We start from the raw sequence: 18,788 nt of genomic DNA on the forward strand, positions 1-18,788 counted from the left end.
TAGTCATGTGTGTGGTAGCATCTTTTATATGCATGCGTATATTCTACTTTATTGTAGCATTTTGCATGTATATGTGTACATGTATGCTTGTGTGTGTGTGTGTTTAATGAAGAAAAGTTGAAAAATGTCTTACAAGGACGTACCTCGTTCAAATCTGTGTACTAGACAGACAGACATGTTTGGCGTCCAGACGCCGCATAAGCTTAGATGAATGTTAGCATGTGCCAACATTGCAGTCAGTTGTATCCATGGGCGCGTGTAGGGGGTTTAATGGTTTCATATATAGAGAAAAGTGTTACACTACGGCCCAACTCAACTAACCTTTTACTTGAATTGACAATAATAATAACATTTATTTGAATTATCATAACATAACATAACAAAATATAACATATATCATAACATAAAATAATATAACCGAACATAACATGACACATAAAATAACATAAAATAAGGAAAAAAAGATAAAATGGCATAGCAAAACATAATATAACATAACATAAGATAACACAACATAACATAACATAAACTAAAATAGCATAAACAATTCCTTGCACCATTCTTCCTTACTGCAATGTCTCTAGGAGCGAGTTCCGGATGTCATCATATCATATTTATGATTGAAGATTTCTAGATGGGTTGTAACAGAAAACGATTATTTAAATTGGACGGGATTAAACATCTTGGACCAAGGAAAGTTTTTGGAAGTTGAATGCTTGATGTCAGCTAGAAAGGCATCGGTTGACACCAGTTCCAATACATTTCCTCCGCCAGTGCACAAAGCTGCACTCTTAAAATATTAACGGATCTCTTCAACGTCTGTAGCGTCTTCCCCCTCTCATGGAAACGTCAAAGTTTGGCACTTTTGCGGAAACCTGGTAAGATGTGCGACTATCCATTCTTATACAGGCCACTTTGTATGTTGGACTCGATAGATTCTCGCGCGTTTTATTGGCGAACGTCTATTGCAGACCTTTGAGAGCACAGAAGTTTTGTAAAATAACCAGTTTCAAAAATCAAGATCCACAATAGATGCAATACAAACAGTTGTCAATATAGCCCGTGAAGCGTTAATCGGAGTTCAATCTAAATGGAAGCTCTGTGCACTGATTACTTTGGATCATAGAAATACTATTTACACTGCGAACTCGATGCAGATAATGACAGCGCTAACTTTGGCACACCTTCTTACCTGTGCAGAGTAATTGGTAGCTATTTTAAAGACAGAGTGACAAAGCACGATATCAGCGGCGTCATCTGTCTGGCATCGATGTATGACGGTGTGCTACGAATTGACATCCCCGGAGGTACGCACATTGCAGTGTACGCAGATGATATTGTCATGGTAGCTATGCCTAAGAAACTGGATCTACTCCAAGCGTTATGTTATGAGGCCATAGGAGGAATAAAGCAATGGCTGACGCATATGGGGCTGAAGATGGTCAGAAATAATACTGAATTGGTCTTGGTGAGCGGCATGTGGATGAGCTAGTCTTAACCATAGGAGACTATCAAATAAATACAAAGTCGTACTTGAAATATTTAAGAGTAAACATTGGCTGAAAATTTAATTATAAGCAGCACTTGAGGTCGGTGGGAGAAAAAGCGGCCCATGTAAAGCTTTCCCCAGCTATTGTACAACTCAACCAACTCGATAGTGTTAAACGCAGCACCAATTTGGTACGGATTTGAAATGACGCTCCATATATACTAGAAGCTTGCCGAATTACTTACTACTATAAGAATAGCAAGTACTTATCGAGCGGCGCGATCCTTGTTTTATCACGAAGAATCCCAGTTGATCGGCTGTCAAGTGAAATAGGCGATCCGTATGGCATTGGAAAATGCCAAGACAAGCGCAAGATCACGAAAAATAGTGAGGTGGCAAGGCCATAGGGAAGAATCGCGAAAAGCGCGCTGGACCTTCACGTTATTACAAGAGGAAGCAAGGCGAACTAAACTACCAACTCACGCAGATATTGAATGGGCATGTCTGTTTCAAGGAGTATCTACATAAGCGTAGGATAGAAGAGGATCCTTTCTGTCTATAGTGTCCCACCGAATTGGAAAACGCAGAACACGCAATGATTCATTGGCCACGTTTTCTCGCCGAAAGACAATCTTTACACAGAGGTTTTGGACAGGAATGTTCCATAAAGGAATTTATTGCCTCACATGAACAGGATTCGCTTAGTTTCGTTGGGCAACTTGAGGTCAGTGCTCCGCCCCAATGTTCAACCAAAAAAAAAAAAAAAAGCTCTTACATTGAGATATCTATAGCTTATATCTATTTCAAGGACAAATCTTTTGCCCATCTATTGGATGTAACCCTCTCTGTAGCTACACCCCTGTCGTCATGGTATACTCGTATGCAGTAATTATATGCAGCTGATTTAAACTTCTATTCTCTAAGTGTATGTGCCTTTTTCCATTTTCATAGCCAGGCAAGAATTTTGGCAGTCTGTGAGGGCGCACTTTGGCACAGCCTGCAGGCGACTTTCTTACAAATGAAAAAAGAAAAAACTACATATGCCCTTCACCAGCAAGGAGTGGTGAGTCTTCCAATTCCTTTTCTGTTGTCATATGAGCACACATAAACATGCATGAAAACCCACATTCTTACTTAGTCACATATGAATGCATTCATGCTTTGATACATACTTACATACATGCACACACACATAAATACATTGCTCACATTTTCCTAGCATAGCCAAAGGCAGTAAGGGTACGTCTGTCTGTACGTTACTCAAACCTCCGCACATCATCTTATTGCACATCAAATTTAGCTGCCATTGCTTTCACCTTCCATTTCCATTAATTTTTGGTACTTTCTAAGCTTTTACGATAGTGAACAAGTAGTTTTTTTGTTGTTGTTGTACACTCATCTGCCATACAATTTTCTAAACATCGTTTCTTATACACGAACAAACATGCATACATAGATGCTTTTATATCCGCAGTCTCTGTAAGACTTCTCAAGTCACTAATATTGAGTCAAGTAAAATTCTTGGCAATTTCTGGTAATTTTCGCTACCGAAAGGAGTAAAACGAAAATTTACATTATCGTTAGTGAATCCATAATGTACATATGTGTGTGTATGTTATATGTGCATGTGTTTGTTAAGTGTGTGAGTTTGATATGCTCCTTCGTTTAGCTAAACCGTTGTCAAAGTTGCGTTTAAAATGTGTCTTAGTTGCTTGAAGTCTTGAAGCAACCCAGTCCTTGTTAATTTGACTCAGCATTTTGCTAAAGTTATTGAAGAATACTTTTCTGTTCAGTGTGTGAATGAATTTGAATAGTTGAAAAATTAGAAAATTCACATGTGTTTAGGGTGTACAATTTCCATAAAAATTAAAATGAAATTTGTATATGTTACAGTGGCGTATTCAGATTGTGTGAAAGGTTGGGCAAATGGTGTTGTTATCGTGGAATGTAAAGGAAAGGAATGGAAAGGTGAGGAGAGGAGAGAGAAGGAAAGGAAAAGAAATGAAAGGTAAGGAATAGAAAGGAAAGGATGTATATTAAAGGAAAGGAAATGAAAGGAAAGGAAAGGAAAAGAAAGGAAAGATAAGGAATAGAAGGGAAGGAAAGGAAAAGCAACGAAAGGAAAGGAAAAGAAAGAAAAACAAAGGAAAGGAATTGAAAGGAAAGAAAAGACAAGGATAGGAAAGGTAAAGAAGACAAGTAAGGAATGATAAGTTCGGGTGTAACCGAACATTACATACTCATCTGCCAAATTACAGCTTGCAAAACTTTTAAATTACCTTCTTTTAAAAGTGGGAGGTGCCACGCCCATTGTCCAAAATTTTACTAATTTTCTATTCTGCGTCATAAGCTCAACTCACTTACCAAGTTTCATCGCTTCATCCGTCTTTGGTAATGAATTATCGCACTTTTTCGCTTTTTCGAAATTTTCTATATCGAAAAAGTGGGCGTGGTTTTAGCCGATTTAGCTCATTTTAAATAGGGATCTGATATGAGTGCCTAGGAACTTACATACCAAATTTCATTAAGATACCTCAAAATTTACTCAAGTTATCGGACAGACGGACGGACGGACATGGCTAAATGAGTTTCTTTTTTCGCCCAGATCATTTTGATATATAGAAGTCTTAATCTCTCTCGATTAGTGTATGCCGTTACGGGGTACCGTTATGCGAACAAAATTTATATACTCTGTGAGCTCTGCTCAGCTGAGTATAAAAAGGAAGGGAAAGAAAAGGAGAAAAGGAAAGGAAAGGATAAGAAAGGAAATGAAAGGAAAGAAAGGGAAAGGAAAGGATAGGAAAGGAAAGAAAAAGAAAGGAAAGGAAAGGAAAGGAAAGGAAAGGAAAGGAATAGAATGGACAGGTAAGGAGAGCGAAGGAATGCAAAAGAAAGAAAAGGTAAGGAATAGAAAGAAAAGGAAAGGAAAGAGAAGAAACCGAAAGGAAAAGAAGAGAAGAAAGGAATAGGAAGGAAAGGACAGAAAAGGAAAGGAAAGGAAAGGAAAGGAAAGGAAAGGAAAGAAAAGGAAGAAAAATAAAAGGAGGAAAGGAAAGCAAAGAAAAGGAAGGGAAAGAAAAAGAAAAGGAAGGGAAGGAAAGGAAAGGAAAAGAAAAGAAAGGAAATGAATAGGAAGGAAAGGAAATGGAAACGTTAAGGGTTTGTTATCGACGGGTTATTGGCGTGTTGTCAATTCCTTATCGACGAGTTATCGAATTACTATTGGAAAGTTATGGTTTTTCTATCAAAGAGTTATCGATTATTAATCGATATGTTATTTAAGAGTTATCGATTTGATATCGAAAAGCTGCGATTTAAGCAAGGAAAGGTAAAGGGTGGGTTATCAATTCCTAAAAGACGAGTTACCGATTGGTTATCAAATCAACGTGTTACCGATTTAATATCGGAGCAATACCAATTTGTTTTCGGCATGTTATCCATTTGTTATGCGAAAATAATTGAATTTTTATCGAAAAGTCGATAATTGTCGCTTTATTATCAAAAAGCTGTCGCTTATTTATCGAAATGTTTTGAAAAAAGTTATCGATTTGATATCGAAAAGCTATCGCCAGGTTATGGGCGTGTCTTTGATTTGTAATCAAAAAACGATGGAGTTCTTGTCGAAAAATATAAGGTTATTATTGGAAAAACTATCAACGTAGTATCGGAGCAATACTACTTTGTTATCGGCATGTTACCCATTTGTTATCCGACGATAATTCAATTTTAATCGAAAAGTTGTTTATTATTTATCGATATGTTATCAAAAAATTATCGATATGTTTTGAAAAATGTAATCAATTTGGTATAGAAAATATACCGGTGTTATTAGTGGTTATAGATTTGTTATCTAAAAGTTATGAAATTTGTATCAAGGAACTTTGGGTCGCCAGAGCCTCGCCTGCTATAGAAACAGGATTCACCACGGGTAGGTGAGGTAGACAATTGGTTGAATATAGGATAAGCTATAAACTGCGCTGGCAACCCCTTGCAAGGGTTGGCCAACACAACTCCTTGTATCATTTGGGTATGTTAGTCGCCTCCTACGACAGGCATACCTGTTAGTTCGAAGAAGTTGAAGACACAGTTGTAGGAGTGAACCTCTTCCCATCATTTTGCAATATATTTTAAAACATCGGAAAGATCTGGTTTACAGAAACTTTTAAGCTGCCTTAGCATTTCAGACTGACTTGCATACGCATTTTTTGTAACGACAAGCTCTACATATTTGTAGCAAATCATTCCCAAGCTGGTTTTCCTACTGTTAATGACGAGTCTTCACAAACTCTAGTTTTGTTTTCTGAGAAGCTCCGCATGGCTGGTGTCGAGCACTATCAAATAAATTGTTTTAAAGGAAGCTTCCGTCGTCTTCGCCATTGTGCTGTGCAATTGCCCAGTTTCACAGTACCTAAAGCTTGCAGCTGTGAAGTACTGCACCGATAACTACCAACACTCAAACGTTCGATACAAGTTTTAGCGTAACTAAAATTATGTCCACACTTTGTAAGCTTCTTACAGCAATGCCAAGAAGCTCCCAATAAAACCGCGCGGCAGAAGAACTTGTTCCGATCCGGCAAATAAAGGGGCTAGCTACCTTTATCGTGTGCACTGTATCTACCACCTCATCGGCTCAGTCCAAGCACTCATTCTCGGGTTCTGTTGGGTCGATTACTGATTCCAAGCGTTGGATAATGTTTGGTGCTGCAATGTACTACGGCAAAGCTCTTTTACTCCATCTGCTTCCTACTCTTCTCCACTTTACTTATACGTTTGGATTCTCCTTCCCTTCCATTGCGTAGCTCGTTGACTCACCACCGCTTAGGCGCTTTTGTCTTCCTCAGCTTGTGACTACGTTTTTCCTCTCACATTCTCTTTATTACCGTAAAATCTTGAGTTGTTCATCTTGGTCGTACCACCACATGCTCGAAAAGAGGGATCAGCGTTCTAATATTAAAAATGGGGAAAAGTCGTCCGCCACAACAGCGCCCCTTACTCTGGTAAGGCCACATAGTCAGGCGCTATGGAGTTCGGCCAAGCCTCCATCGACAAGGTGCCTACCCAGGTAAGTCCGAGAGAGAGTAGAGGCATCAAAAGAAATATATTTCAAAGTATTTTGTAAGTGCTCAATTTTTAAATTTAGATAAATAATAATTTTCTGTTGTTCTATTAAAAATATTAAAGTAGATTTTGTAACAATAGTATACACGCCTACATAAATTATAGAAACAAACTGATTCAGGCAGGATTGCATTAAGCACTTTTGAACCGAACATTAATACCTGCCTTCTACGGTACTAAAGAAGGACACCTACATTAGGGTGGGTCGATTTGTATGGACGAAAGTTAACCGATATCGCGCCATCAATTTTTCGATAGGATTTGGGCTCGGGAAAAAAATAATTTTCGAGCCTGCGAAATTACATCGATTTTTTCGATTTTTTATGCATTTTTTTTTAATTTTCAAGGCTCCAAATCATTTTTTTTATATTTTTTTTTTCGTGTCAATTGGCGTAGTCCCAAGTGAATTCATGCGCTAACGACGATGGTAAATGCAGTTTTTTAAAACATTTCTTTTATGGATATTTAGAAGAATTTTTAAAATTATATTGATGGCGCGATATCGGTTAATAAATCGACCCACCCTAACCTACATAGGTCGGCATAGGCCTTTACATATAATTATATACGTTCAATATATCTGCTATACTCTTAGTAGTATGCACTTATTTTTGGACACAAAGCCCATCGAACCCCATTGCTCATTACTCGATAAGAAATAGACATGCAGCGAAATATATCGCACCACCGCCTTATGCGCGTATACTTCAGTACATAAACTACATATGTATTGTATATATTGTATATGAAATGTTCTCCTATATATATATTGTTGCATATGTGTATGTACGTGTTTATATGTCGTTCCAAATGTCCAAGCATTCAATGAATGCGCGACCAGCATCGAAGGAACTTTAACTTTGTACGCTCTTACCCGCACCTAACAAAAATCGATCAATAAATACCCTTTTTGACTGTCTTCTTGGAGAAGAGTGTGTGTGTAGGGGGTGGTGGTAGGCGCACAGCACCTCTTATGTTATATTCTTAGCCATTAATGCCACCCAAGAAGCTGCTGCTGCAGGCGGCTTAACTTCTTCTCCAATCACAAGCAACTTTTCTGTCTGAAACTTCACTTTGATGAATTACTAAAGGGGCGCTAAAAGCTAAAAGTTGCACAGTGGGGTGTAGGTGGTGAAATTTTTCAAGATTAGAAAAAAGAAAATTGAATATTTTTTTATAAATACTAAAAGCCTTCTGCTCTTTCACCATGTGAAATAACGATGGCATTACCGCAGCAAAGGACTCTGCTGCCACAAAGTGATTGCTAAAATAGAGTGAGCTTACAAAGAGACTCCAGTTGACTCATAGATTCTGAAAGAAGCAAACGCTTGCTGGTTGCTTGTCAGCAAGAACGAAGCGACAAAGATGTTCCTTAGTTCCTAACTGTGGGGGCGAAACTTGGTGGTCTCTTTAGTCAGAATATTGAGGAACGAAGTTTGATAAGGCTGAGTAAAGTTGATAAAGCTGAGCAATATTTACATCCTGGAATAGTTAAAGGGTGTTTTTGCAGGCTTCCAAAGTCATAGTCTGCATCTCCTTTGTGGTATTCATGTGGGAGAATATATAAAGCAATTGATAAGGTAGAATAAAAAAGTCTAGCAAGCTCAGCAGACGTTGTTCTGTCCTACATTTAGTTTTTAGCTCTTACCCTTTTTATCTCACTAAATTTCTCTCTTTGCGTCTCTTTCTCCCATTCCGTTCTTTTACTTCCTTCTTCGCTCTTTCTCTGTCTCTATCTTTCCTATCTTTCTCGCTTCTCCGGTTGATCTAACTCTATCTTTCATCTTCGTCCAACTCTAACTGTATTTCTTTCTCAGACTCTTTCCTCTTCTCTCGTTTGCCTTTCTCTCGTTTCGTCTATTGAAATCTCTAGCACCCGCTTCTTGAAAAAAAGTATGCAAAATACTTATTAATGTAAGCGAATTACAAAAAATCGACCCATAAGTTAGACGTTTTCGCAGTGATCGGTCCCGTGTCCACTACCAAGAAAAAAATTTCCTAAGTACTTCACAATCTAGGCTAGCAAAGTCTCCAGTCGCTTCCTAAATATTTTTTCTTAAAATTAATCGGTCTCTGGTCTTGTTGCCGAACAAAAACTGAACAGGTGCACTCTCTGCATGTCCACGCAGCCAACTTTGAAATTTTAACATAAACAGCTGAGTTTAGTTGGAGGATATGTATCTAATTCTGTCTTTAACAATATTTAAAAGTAAATGCTTTCACTTGCTGTCCTTTTTCACCATTTAATCTAATTGATGTGATGGAAAGCTCTAAAAAAACGCATGTTTTTAATGTTTGGTTGATAGCGAACAAACACACAAACTACTTTCATTAAGAAAATTCTGTTCTTGTCAAAGCAAAACCAACAAGAAGACTTTGTTTGCTGCAACGCGTTTATTTTTATAAAAGTGTTTCTATAGAAAGTTTTTATCAGATTCTACTAATTTTGCTTGTTCGCCTCTTTGTCCAATTGCTCCAAAGTAGAAGTAACAGAAGGGGGAAAGCAAAGAAATGAATAGCGGTCAGCTAGAGTTCCATAGCCACAATAATAAGAAACAAGGTAGCAACAACAACAACAGTAATCACATACTACACATGCAAGCAACATAAAGTTCGTTCGCCTGTCCAGTTTTGGTTGCGTTCTTGTTGTTGTTATTATTATTATTATTATTGCTTTGGGTTTCTCCAAAGCGCCCACACACACACACACTAGCACTATTAGCAACAAAAACCTAATCAGCACGGCAACCCCATTATACAAAAGCGCGCAGTAAAAGCAGGGCGTGTAGCTCCTAAAAGTGAGCTTAACTTAATGTGTGCTTATGTGAGTGTGTGTTGCTTGTTTATAAGTAGGTGAGTACATATTCCGGCACCAAGGCGGGTCGGACAATTGTATGCTGGTATCATAAGTTTTCTTGCCTCCATGGCATTTCTAAATATTGGGTGAGTGGGGGTGCGCATATTGGTGGGTGCTGATGGCCGCCATGACGTTGACGTTTGGGGGCGCATACTTTACCAAGTTTAATAGTCTTTTCCCACATCATGCCTACTTTCATGCTCATACCGCACAAGCGTGTTTATGTATCTACATACATACATTCGCATATATCAAACTTCTCGTTTGTTCGTCCAACCAACCATCTTGTAGGGTCATCTATCCATCCATTATATTTGGTACATTGGGATTTATTACACACAAGGCATGATTAACTTTCTTCCCTTCTTCTATTACTCTATAACCAATGGTTCTTTTTCTTCTACTTCTACACTTTTCCATTTCATCGTTCACCACCTTCACTTGGGTACATTCATTTTTCTTATTTCTAACTTTTTTGATTTAGTTTCTGCAGCATTTTCATATCTCTTCGGTAGTGTTTTTCCTTTGTATGCTTGTGTTTGTGTAGCACTTTTTTACTTCTACTTGGAGTCTTGAGTAGTGCACAAAATATTCCATTAAAGAAGTTGTGTGTGCGTTAGCAAAGCCTTTTTTGTGTGCAGCTTTTCGTTCATCTCTTTTTCATTGGGAATTAGTAAGTTTTTCGTTTGTCCAAGACTCTGCCGCAGCTCTGCATCTTTTACTTCAAATCATGGTTAGATGTGCAAAAAAAAAAGTTTATTTTTGTGGAACAATAAACCAACCAACATTTCTTGCTAACTGGGGTGCGTCCCTTCAATAATTTGTCTTTGAGTTTGTTGTTGTTTTATTTTGTTTGAGTTGAAGTGTTGTGTTCAAAATTGATTAGGCATTAGTTTTGATGAGAATTGCCCGAAGTGCTTGCTGAGTGTGAATGGGGTTGAGAGATGGGAATGTAACTCGAAGAAGAAGAAGAAGATAAGCGTAAATAGTTGTTTGAAGAATTGTTTGAATTAACTTTTTCAACCTTTCGAACGCATTGGCCCATATTGAATGGGCGGCATGATTGTTAGACAAAATTAGGCCACATTAGAAGTGAGGAAAGTTAGCTAACTCACCCTCGTAAAGGAAAATCAAAGTGGTCTTCATATCAAAGACGGAAAGAAGCTGAGCACGAGCTGGCCAAAGATTTCACGCCAATAATTCTTACATATATTGTCCTAAAAATTTTTTAGAGATTGCTTGTTATACACACAAGGGAACTAACTTATGAAATTTCTCTTTCCACGGCATTATATGCTTGCCTGAGGGGGAAACCCACAGCGTTACATAAGTTGGTGCGAACAGTGGACAATCTCTTATGCATACACAATTTAGTCAGACCGCGTTTGTTGATCCAAGGATCACCAAAATTAAAGCTGTGACTATGTTAGTGAGACTATTACCACCGTAGTGATGGTGGTTTAGTCGTTGATTGACGAGCAACAAGGCATGAAATATCCACGCATATTTGTCAACTCTCAACGCGAATACATAGTAGTCTCCTCCGATATTTATACGACGCTTGTTCAGCGACTACTAAACGAAAGAGAATAATAAAATATGTGAAGTGAACGCGAGTAATTACTTATTTCAATAGCTTCCGACCTCTGATGTAGTAGAAGTTGCTTGACTTGATGGAATCAGCCGTCGGTAGGGCCGGAAAGAAGAAACCAGTAAGGAACTGGAACTCGTTTTTTTCTTCTCAAATATCAACTGAGCTTGGAGGGGAGCGAGAAAAAGTAAACAGGTATGTAGAGACACACCACAAGGTTGTTTAGCGGTCACCTCTGTTATGGCTCTTTGCTATAAACGACATTGCAGCAAAACTCGACACAATGGTATGTAGATTGTGGCTGTGTACGCTGACGATGTGGCCATCCTGATTTTCATTGGTACATTCCTTTTAGTGATGAGTGAAATCATGGAAAGAATGTTTAGAAAACTAAATAGGTGGACACAGGGATGTTGCCTTAGACTAAATCCGGAGAAGACGGATCTACAACTCTTCACGAGGAAGTACAAGCCAGCCGCCTTTGAATTACCAAGGCTAAATATTTGGTAGTAATAATCGCGTGGAAAGGGTGCGTCGAGAAATGGGTATGGAAGGACTGCATCGTTTTCTACGCCTGTAAAGTGATGTTCGATAAGAAATAGGGTGTCGGGCTAAAGAAAGTCTTAGTAAGACTACTAACCAGCCTACAGAAAGTTAAGCGCACTGCTTGAGTTGGAGCCACCCAAGTCTGCCCCACCTGCCCCACGACGGCTTTAGTACCCATCTTAAACTTGCTTTGGAAGAACATGCACTTGGTATGTACGTCGGTCAAACCGCACTAAGACTCAGTGAAACTGGGGGATGGAGACACACTCAGAAAGGCATAGCAGTAGCCTTACTTTACTTCCGCCAAGAACTTTTGATTCCTAGATTATTGAATGATTCCTTAAATTATTATTTGATTATTATTCCCGCAAACTACAGTTAGAGCGCGATGTTAACCATATCATTCCAAATAGGAATGTTGGGAAGAGGGGCACGGCTCCAGCTAATAACGGCATACTTATCCACACCGATGGCTGCAAAATGAGCTCAGGTATGGGGCTGGAATCTATTCGCAATCACTGCCGTCATATTGTAGCGTATTTTAAGCAGAAGTCGTCGTGATTTGGCAGGCCTGCTAATCATTCGAGGTTGAGAACATATCTAGCACCATACCTAAGCTCAAAGCTAGTAAAGGTATGTAAACACTTTATGGCTGCGTTAACCGACGCTGTGGAAATATCCATTGTCTGATTTCCAGGGCATATGGGAATCGAAATGGGATGGCTGATAAACTGGCTTGTCGTTTTTTATATTGTCAGTAAGCGAAAGGATACCATTAAGCTTTGGGATATCTTTAGGATGCACAACACTGGTAATAATAGTTAACACATACGACCAGACCTCAGTCCTTAGCATAAGCATGGACATACTGTTACACAAAGAACAAATCATTTACCAACAGACCGAACAGAAGAGGACCAAGTACAGCAGAGCCTTGCGGTACCCCAAAGGAAACAATACATGATCTGGATGCAGAACCTTTGCATACGACTTTATGAGTTCTACCAGCAAGGCAGCTGGCAATAAGCTTAACTGAACTAGCACTGAATCCGAAATAACACTTGAACTTTTCACGTAGAAAATGATCAAAATAAATCAAAACTTAAGTCACCGTTATCAAAGTTTATTCTAATATCATCAAGTATTTTTATTACGACTGTGGAACCGCTGTACTTAGGGCAATATCCTGATTGCAATGGCCTCATCAGCCTATTTCGTTGTATTCGTAAAGAGATCTGAGGACACAAGTACTTAAGCAAAGTGTGGAATAATGCTGATTGGTCTGTAATCACATTGTTCTAAGCCTCTTTTTGGCCACTGAAACAATCACTGCCTTTCTTCACTCAGTTGGAAAACACGAAGTTGTGCGGCAGTCGTTTATGAGTCTGAGTGTAAGGGTTTCTAGAATAAATTACAGCACTAGGTATAAACCGTACTCTCCAATAGCGTGGGACTTAATACTCCTAAGAGATGCGAAGACATCTTTCTGATCAGCAGCGCTAAATTGAAACTCATTTTCAGTGAATAATTTTGGCTTAATCAGAGCTTCTAAAAAATCACTCAGAGTATTGGGGTGAAGCTGATACTCAGTCTTCTGCTTAGCTTGAATGTTTAGGTGCTTCAAGTTCTTGTAAGTCTGATTTAACTGTACGACGTTCAATTTTCCAAAAAGTCGCTTCAGAAGTACTTCATTCACACCTGATGCAGAAATACCAATCTGAGACTATTTATCAGCCATTGTCATACAAAAGTAGTTAGCTTAGACACCATTACCTTTACTCTTCTAGCCATTTTGAGGACCTGATAAAGAATACCAAGTCCTTCATGAATACTCCACCATCAGGCGCAGATTATTATACAGAAAGGGAAATCCCGGAAAGCGCTGCCTTGTGCTACTTAGCACCGGGCAGTATTAAAAGAGGTAAACCACAGTTTCCTCCTGTTCATCCTTCTTACAATTTATGCAGCAATGACGGTAAGCCTATCCTAATCTATCTGCATGCCTACTTTGAAGGCAGTGTCCAGTTAGTACTCCTACAACTGTGGAAATTTTATCCCTGCTTAGGATGTAAACGTGACGACATCTTTTAGGATTCCATTTCGGGCAGGTCTGCTTTGATTTCTGACACTACGGTATTTTAATCATATTTCGTGGGCTTGACGGTGGATGTGCTCCTTTAGCATTAGCTTACACGCAGCAAAGACCATAGTTACCTAAGCGTTATTAGTCAGGGTCGTACCCTGCCTGGCGATTTAGTTGGAAACGCAGTTTCCATCGTTGTCGCTGCGCACCTCGTTTGTTTAGTAGTATCCCCCTCGAAAGAAAACTCATACATTTTCTGCTACCTTTTGCTAAAGTTTTTTGCTAATATGTTTAAGGGAGTACGGGTTTTACCAAGAAATGTATGTGCGTCCCAATTCGCGTATTTTCAATTCAAATATGTTAGTTTTAACAAATTTTCTTCTGATGCATTGCTGAATCAGTTTTTTGTGTCTTGCAGGAAAGTAAATTTGCTACTACTATTTTTCGCACAAGAAATATAAACGACACTTTTCTTATGATGTAGGTCAATATCTTAAGACAATGATGGGAATGAAAAAACGGACGAGCTACTTAAAAAGGGCGCAATCGTCGCAGCTTTCTCCGTAGGCGTCCAAATCAGATTGAGTGATATTAAGAAGGCTAAAATTGCACATCATCGACCAAGCGGGAAAGGCGTGGAGTCAAGCGCGCATCTCTAAGGTGTCGAAGGTCATGTGCAGATCTTACAACCTTAGACTAACAAAGTTATTCTTACCATTATCTAGCATTTTGACTGGTCAATGCATTCTGTAGTCACATGCTTTTCAAATTGTACTTGTTAGTGATAGCAGATTGTGAGTTGGAGGAGTAAATGATCGAGCACGTTTTATGCTCATGCCCTGCGCTCGCCAGGCTAAAACTCCAGCTATAAAGAGTGATACAGCTTTCAAAGTGCAGAAGTAGCAAGTGGTATAGTTCCTAGAAAACTTCTAGTATCTGCGAAGAGGATGTAGTTATTTTATATAATCGGCGTTGGTTTTTGATAGAGTTTTTTGTTTGGTCGTTAAACAAACCTCTGGTAAGATTATGGCCTCATTCGGTTTATGTGAGGTTCTCACACACCGGTCAGTTCAACCTAACCTAACCGAATCTTCTTCAAATGTTTAAAACAAGTTTTTTTTTTCTTTGATTTTGCAAGTAACTCTTGATTTTCCAAATCTTTCGAAAACAGAATTTATTCGAACAAACTTTTGTTATGCAACTTTAGGGTAAAGACCTACCTTATGCAGCAGCACCGATGCTTTTCGTTTCGATGCCATTTTAGTGATGCCACCACCCGCGGTGCCACCCGTGCCGGCTGACGACGCTGTACGTGTCGACTGTTTTGGTGTTTTTTTCGGATTTCTCGGAATTTTGGATATTTTTAAAGCGTCAAACGCCGCGCTATGAACTTTACGAAATTCCGTTAAATGAAAATTAAAATGCAACGATGCAGCGGTGCTTTGTTGGCGCGTTGCGTTAGTGGCAAAAAACAAATGCAACACTACTACTTATATTTGAAGTAGTTTTTCTAGCAGGTTATTCTAATAGCTTGTTTTTGAACAATTTTTTAAACAAATTTTGAGTTTCAAAACTGCTAAAAGATTTAAGCGCGTTTTAGCACACAGTCTTCATCAAAACTCTAGCGTCTGCAAACACTTTGCACTGTAAATATATTGCTACGAAACACTGGGCTCTTGAGCTCTAGGCTGGTACTTTTGCACTACACTTTGATTTGATCAAAAATAAGTTTTGGGTTTTGTTGTTTATTTTTGGGGATTTTTCCTTTTATAATGTGTCCAACCCTGTTTTCGATTCTTTTATTGAACTGTTGTTTTTAATTCTATTTTCGCAGAGTCCTTTTTCCTTATTTTCTTCTTCTTCTTTTAATAATTTTTTTAAATTTGTATTCAACGTATCATTAACCGCTTATCCACGTTTTCTATGCGTTTCGCAAACGACTTCTCTAGCTTCAGATAGACCCAACGCCACGGATGACAACTGCTAACTGACCAAAACAGAAACATGCAACTGAGTTTTAACTTTTGATAAAACGGTATGTCCCGCTGACGCAGCTGCCGCACCATGTCCCTTTAACTATCCACTTGGGCTAACCACACAACCGTGACGTAGTGAGAGATAGCAACTCAGAGCATAAGACAGCTGTGATGGGGTTTTTTTGGCATCCCCTCCACATAGGAAAAAGAAACAAGTGAAAGGTTATAGCAGAAAGAGACGACCAGACGTAGTAGGCATGCGCACAGAGTGGGCGAGCGCCAGAATGTGAGTCGCTTATGGTAGAGAGAGGGAATGTCGCACCACATACACCGTACCATGTACTGATATGAAAATACGTGCATATGATAATTGCTCATATTTACAGGCAGTTGTATATGTTTATCTGTTTTGAAGATAACAAAAGAGAATGAGCGATAAGGCGGCGTGCTGTGTGACGTTGTCAACATGTCGAAGAATGAGAAACACACAAGACAAATCAAAAAAATGTGCAACAATGAATGAAGTAGGCTGGTCGAGTGCGCGCCAACTGGTTGTAAACATTAAGCTTTGGGCCGGTGCAGAGTTTGCGGCATGCAGGATGCATATCCTGGACAAAGCATGGCGCAAGCAGTGGCGTACAGCAGCTAAGTATAACGTGATAAAAACACAGAAATGCCGATAAGAGGCAAAATGGCAAAGTGACGGGAAAAAGTAAAAGCAAACACAGTTAAATGTGATTTGCGTAACGTAGCAACGGATGGCGGAAAAGACAGAGTGCATGCGAAAGCAACACAATGACGGTGCGTGCGACGTTAGTGCATAGATTTTGGAATAAGCAAGCAGACAAACGATATACCAACGTAGGTCGCGCCGTCTGAGGTTGTGTGTGTGGCGGGTTGGGATAGCGACAACTGACATTTACATGGCTTAGGGTAGGCATGTGCGGTAAGCGCGACGTGCCAAAGCCTATATGATGCTATTATTTTTGTTTGTGAGGGTTGTTGTTTGTTGGTTGGAGTTGCTACGATTCGGACAGTATGCGTTAGTTAGCGCAAACGATGTGGCGCGTCAATGCCAGCACCGCACTGCCGTTACGGACAAGCATATAACAGTGTATTGGGGGGCGATGACTGAATGACTGCCGATGGCAATGCGAAACAGCTGAGTTTAGTGTGCGCATACTTTTTTGGATGATGAGGTTTGGCGCGCCTTTAGACTTTTAGTGGTGGGCTATTATTTTTGAAGGTAGCGTAGTGGAGTGGTGGGCGCTGGTGTGTGATGAATGAAGTAAAAATGAAAATGGGAAATGAGGAATTGGCAGAAGCGTTGGTTCCCGATGCCTTGTTAGGCAACGATAAAACATTTTTTCCTTATTTTGTGGATCGGGCAGGAGGCGAGTGTAGGTGAGTGCGAATGGCATTACCGAACGAAGCAGCAACAAAACGGTGGGTGCGTGCGTGCGCGTTTGGGCAATAGACGACGCGAGTGTTTTGATCATAGTAAAGGGGGAAATTAGCAAGGGTTGGCTTAAGCGAAGTTTTTTGGTAATGGTTAAAGGCACAAAAGCGGCGGACAATGCCGACGCGTTAGGCAACACTCATAAACACATGCACAAATGCCGCAGAAATAGGCAGCAACAACAACAACAGTGAAATTGTGCGTTACAGCGCGACATATGCGTGCGGAGCGAGCATAAAATTATACAGTTGAATTTGAAAAAAAAGTGGGAAAAATGGGTATAAAAATAAAAGTAAATAACTAGCGGCTGGGGCTGGTGTCGTCATTTCGGATATGAAAAAAAAAGTACACGAAAAAGTACTTTTTTTAAATGCTGTTTGGACGGGAGGTATTTGGTGGATGGCGCGAGTGTGCCAAGTGTGTGTGTGTGTGTGTGTGTGTGTGTGTGTGTGTGCGGGGTAGCATTGTTTGTGAACTAAAGGTTGTGTGGGTGTTCACTTATTTTTCTTTTTTTTTCATTTCAAAGCTGTGCGCATTGTGGAAAACGAGCGCCTGTGCGGCTGATGAGTAAAGGATTGTGAAGTAGCGCTATAAGCGCCGAATAGCGTATAGAAAGCAAATGAGTTGAGTTTTTTTTAGGAAGGTGGTTAAAGATTTTTTGAAATTAAAATAAAATTTGAAATTCAACATGGGTAAAAAAATGAATTCGAATTTGCGTGGTTGTGTGACGTCACGGTGTAAGTGTGTAGTTAGGTGTAGCAAGGTGGTGTTCAGCAAGCTTTGATGATGTTAGGCTAAGTGTGATTTTGCTGATTGGATTGGGTTGTGTAGTACTATGATTCTGTATATTAGTTATCAACTAGTGGTGTACCGATGGCTGGCGGTAGATGTATGAAGTGCACATTGTATGCTGCCTGTAAACGGAGTGCAGGCATCAAATGATGTAAACGAAATTGGCTTCATTCTTGCAGTCCATCATGCCTATAGAGATGATGATGATGCGTGTAAACTAGAATGATGCACGTGCTGCCTTCCCTTACTGACATGTATAAATATTGTTGTTGCAATGGCTAACTCTCTTGCTAATACTAATTTTTTTAGACGCACCAATTTGGCGCACATCCCCAACACATACGATGTTTTGAAAAATTCTGGTTTTTGTTGTAATTTTTTATGCATCATTTATTTATTGTTGTTAAAGGTACCGCCATTCGGATTTACCATAGCCACGCAATCTTATTTGCTTTGCTCCGAAGCGCGCCAATTTGGCATTGGTATGCATTTTGTGGTGGCTGCTGAATAGACAGGGAGCATTGGTGTTGCACATGCAACATTACGCCATACGCCTTGCAAAGCGTTTATTGGCGTATCATACATACAAGAACTGTCGCTTAATCTATTTTTTTAAGGTTGTTTGCCTAACAAATGCGTGCATATTTTTGTGCAAGTGTGTTTTAGCTTTTGTTGTTTTACGTGAGTTTCTAAATTTGATGCATCCTCTTCAGCGCAAAATTATTTAGCCTTTGTCCTTCTTTTTCGGTTTTTCTCTTTCACAGAAGAAGAAAGTGTCCATAACCTAAGCCGTCGGCAAAGCAATACATTTTCTTAGAAAAAAAGTATATAAATTATTTTACTATAAAATGGGAGAACTCGTTGACAGCAGGACTAG

At 39.4% G+C, this 18,788-nt stretch overlaps 1 protein-coding gene across 1 annotated transcript in view; it reads right to left on the reverse strand.

Annotated features, from left to right (window-relative positions):
* Positions 1–15,639, reverse strand: part of LOC137239693 (uncharacterized) — a 92,332-nt gene extending 76,693 nt beyond the window's left edge. The window contains exon 1 of the mRNA XM_067765278.1: positions 14,905–15,639. Coding sequence (XP_067621379.1) covers positions 14,905–14,943 — 39 coding nt within the window. The 5' untranslated portion in view covers positions 14,944–15,639. The remainder of the gene's footprint in view (positions 1–14,904) is intronic.
* Positions 15,640–18,788: the final 3,149 nt, after the last annotated feature.

The sequence above is a fragment of the Eurosta solidaginis genome, chromosome 2 (genome assembly GCF_040869045.1).
Source record: "Eurosta solidaginis isolate ZX-2024a chromosome 2, ASM4086904v1, whole genome shotgun sequence".
NCBI classification, from domain to species: Eukaryota; Metazoa; Arthropoda; class Insecta; order Diptera; family Tephritidae; genus Eurosta; species Eurosta solidaginis.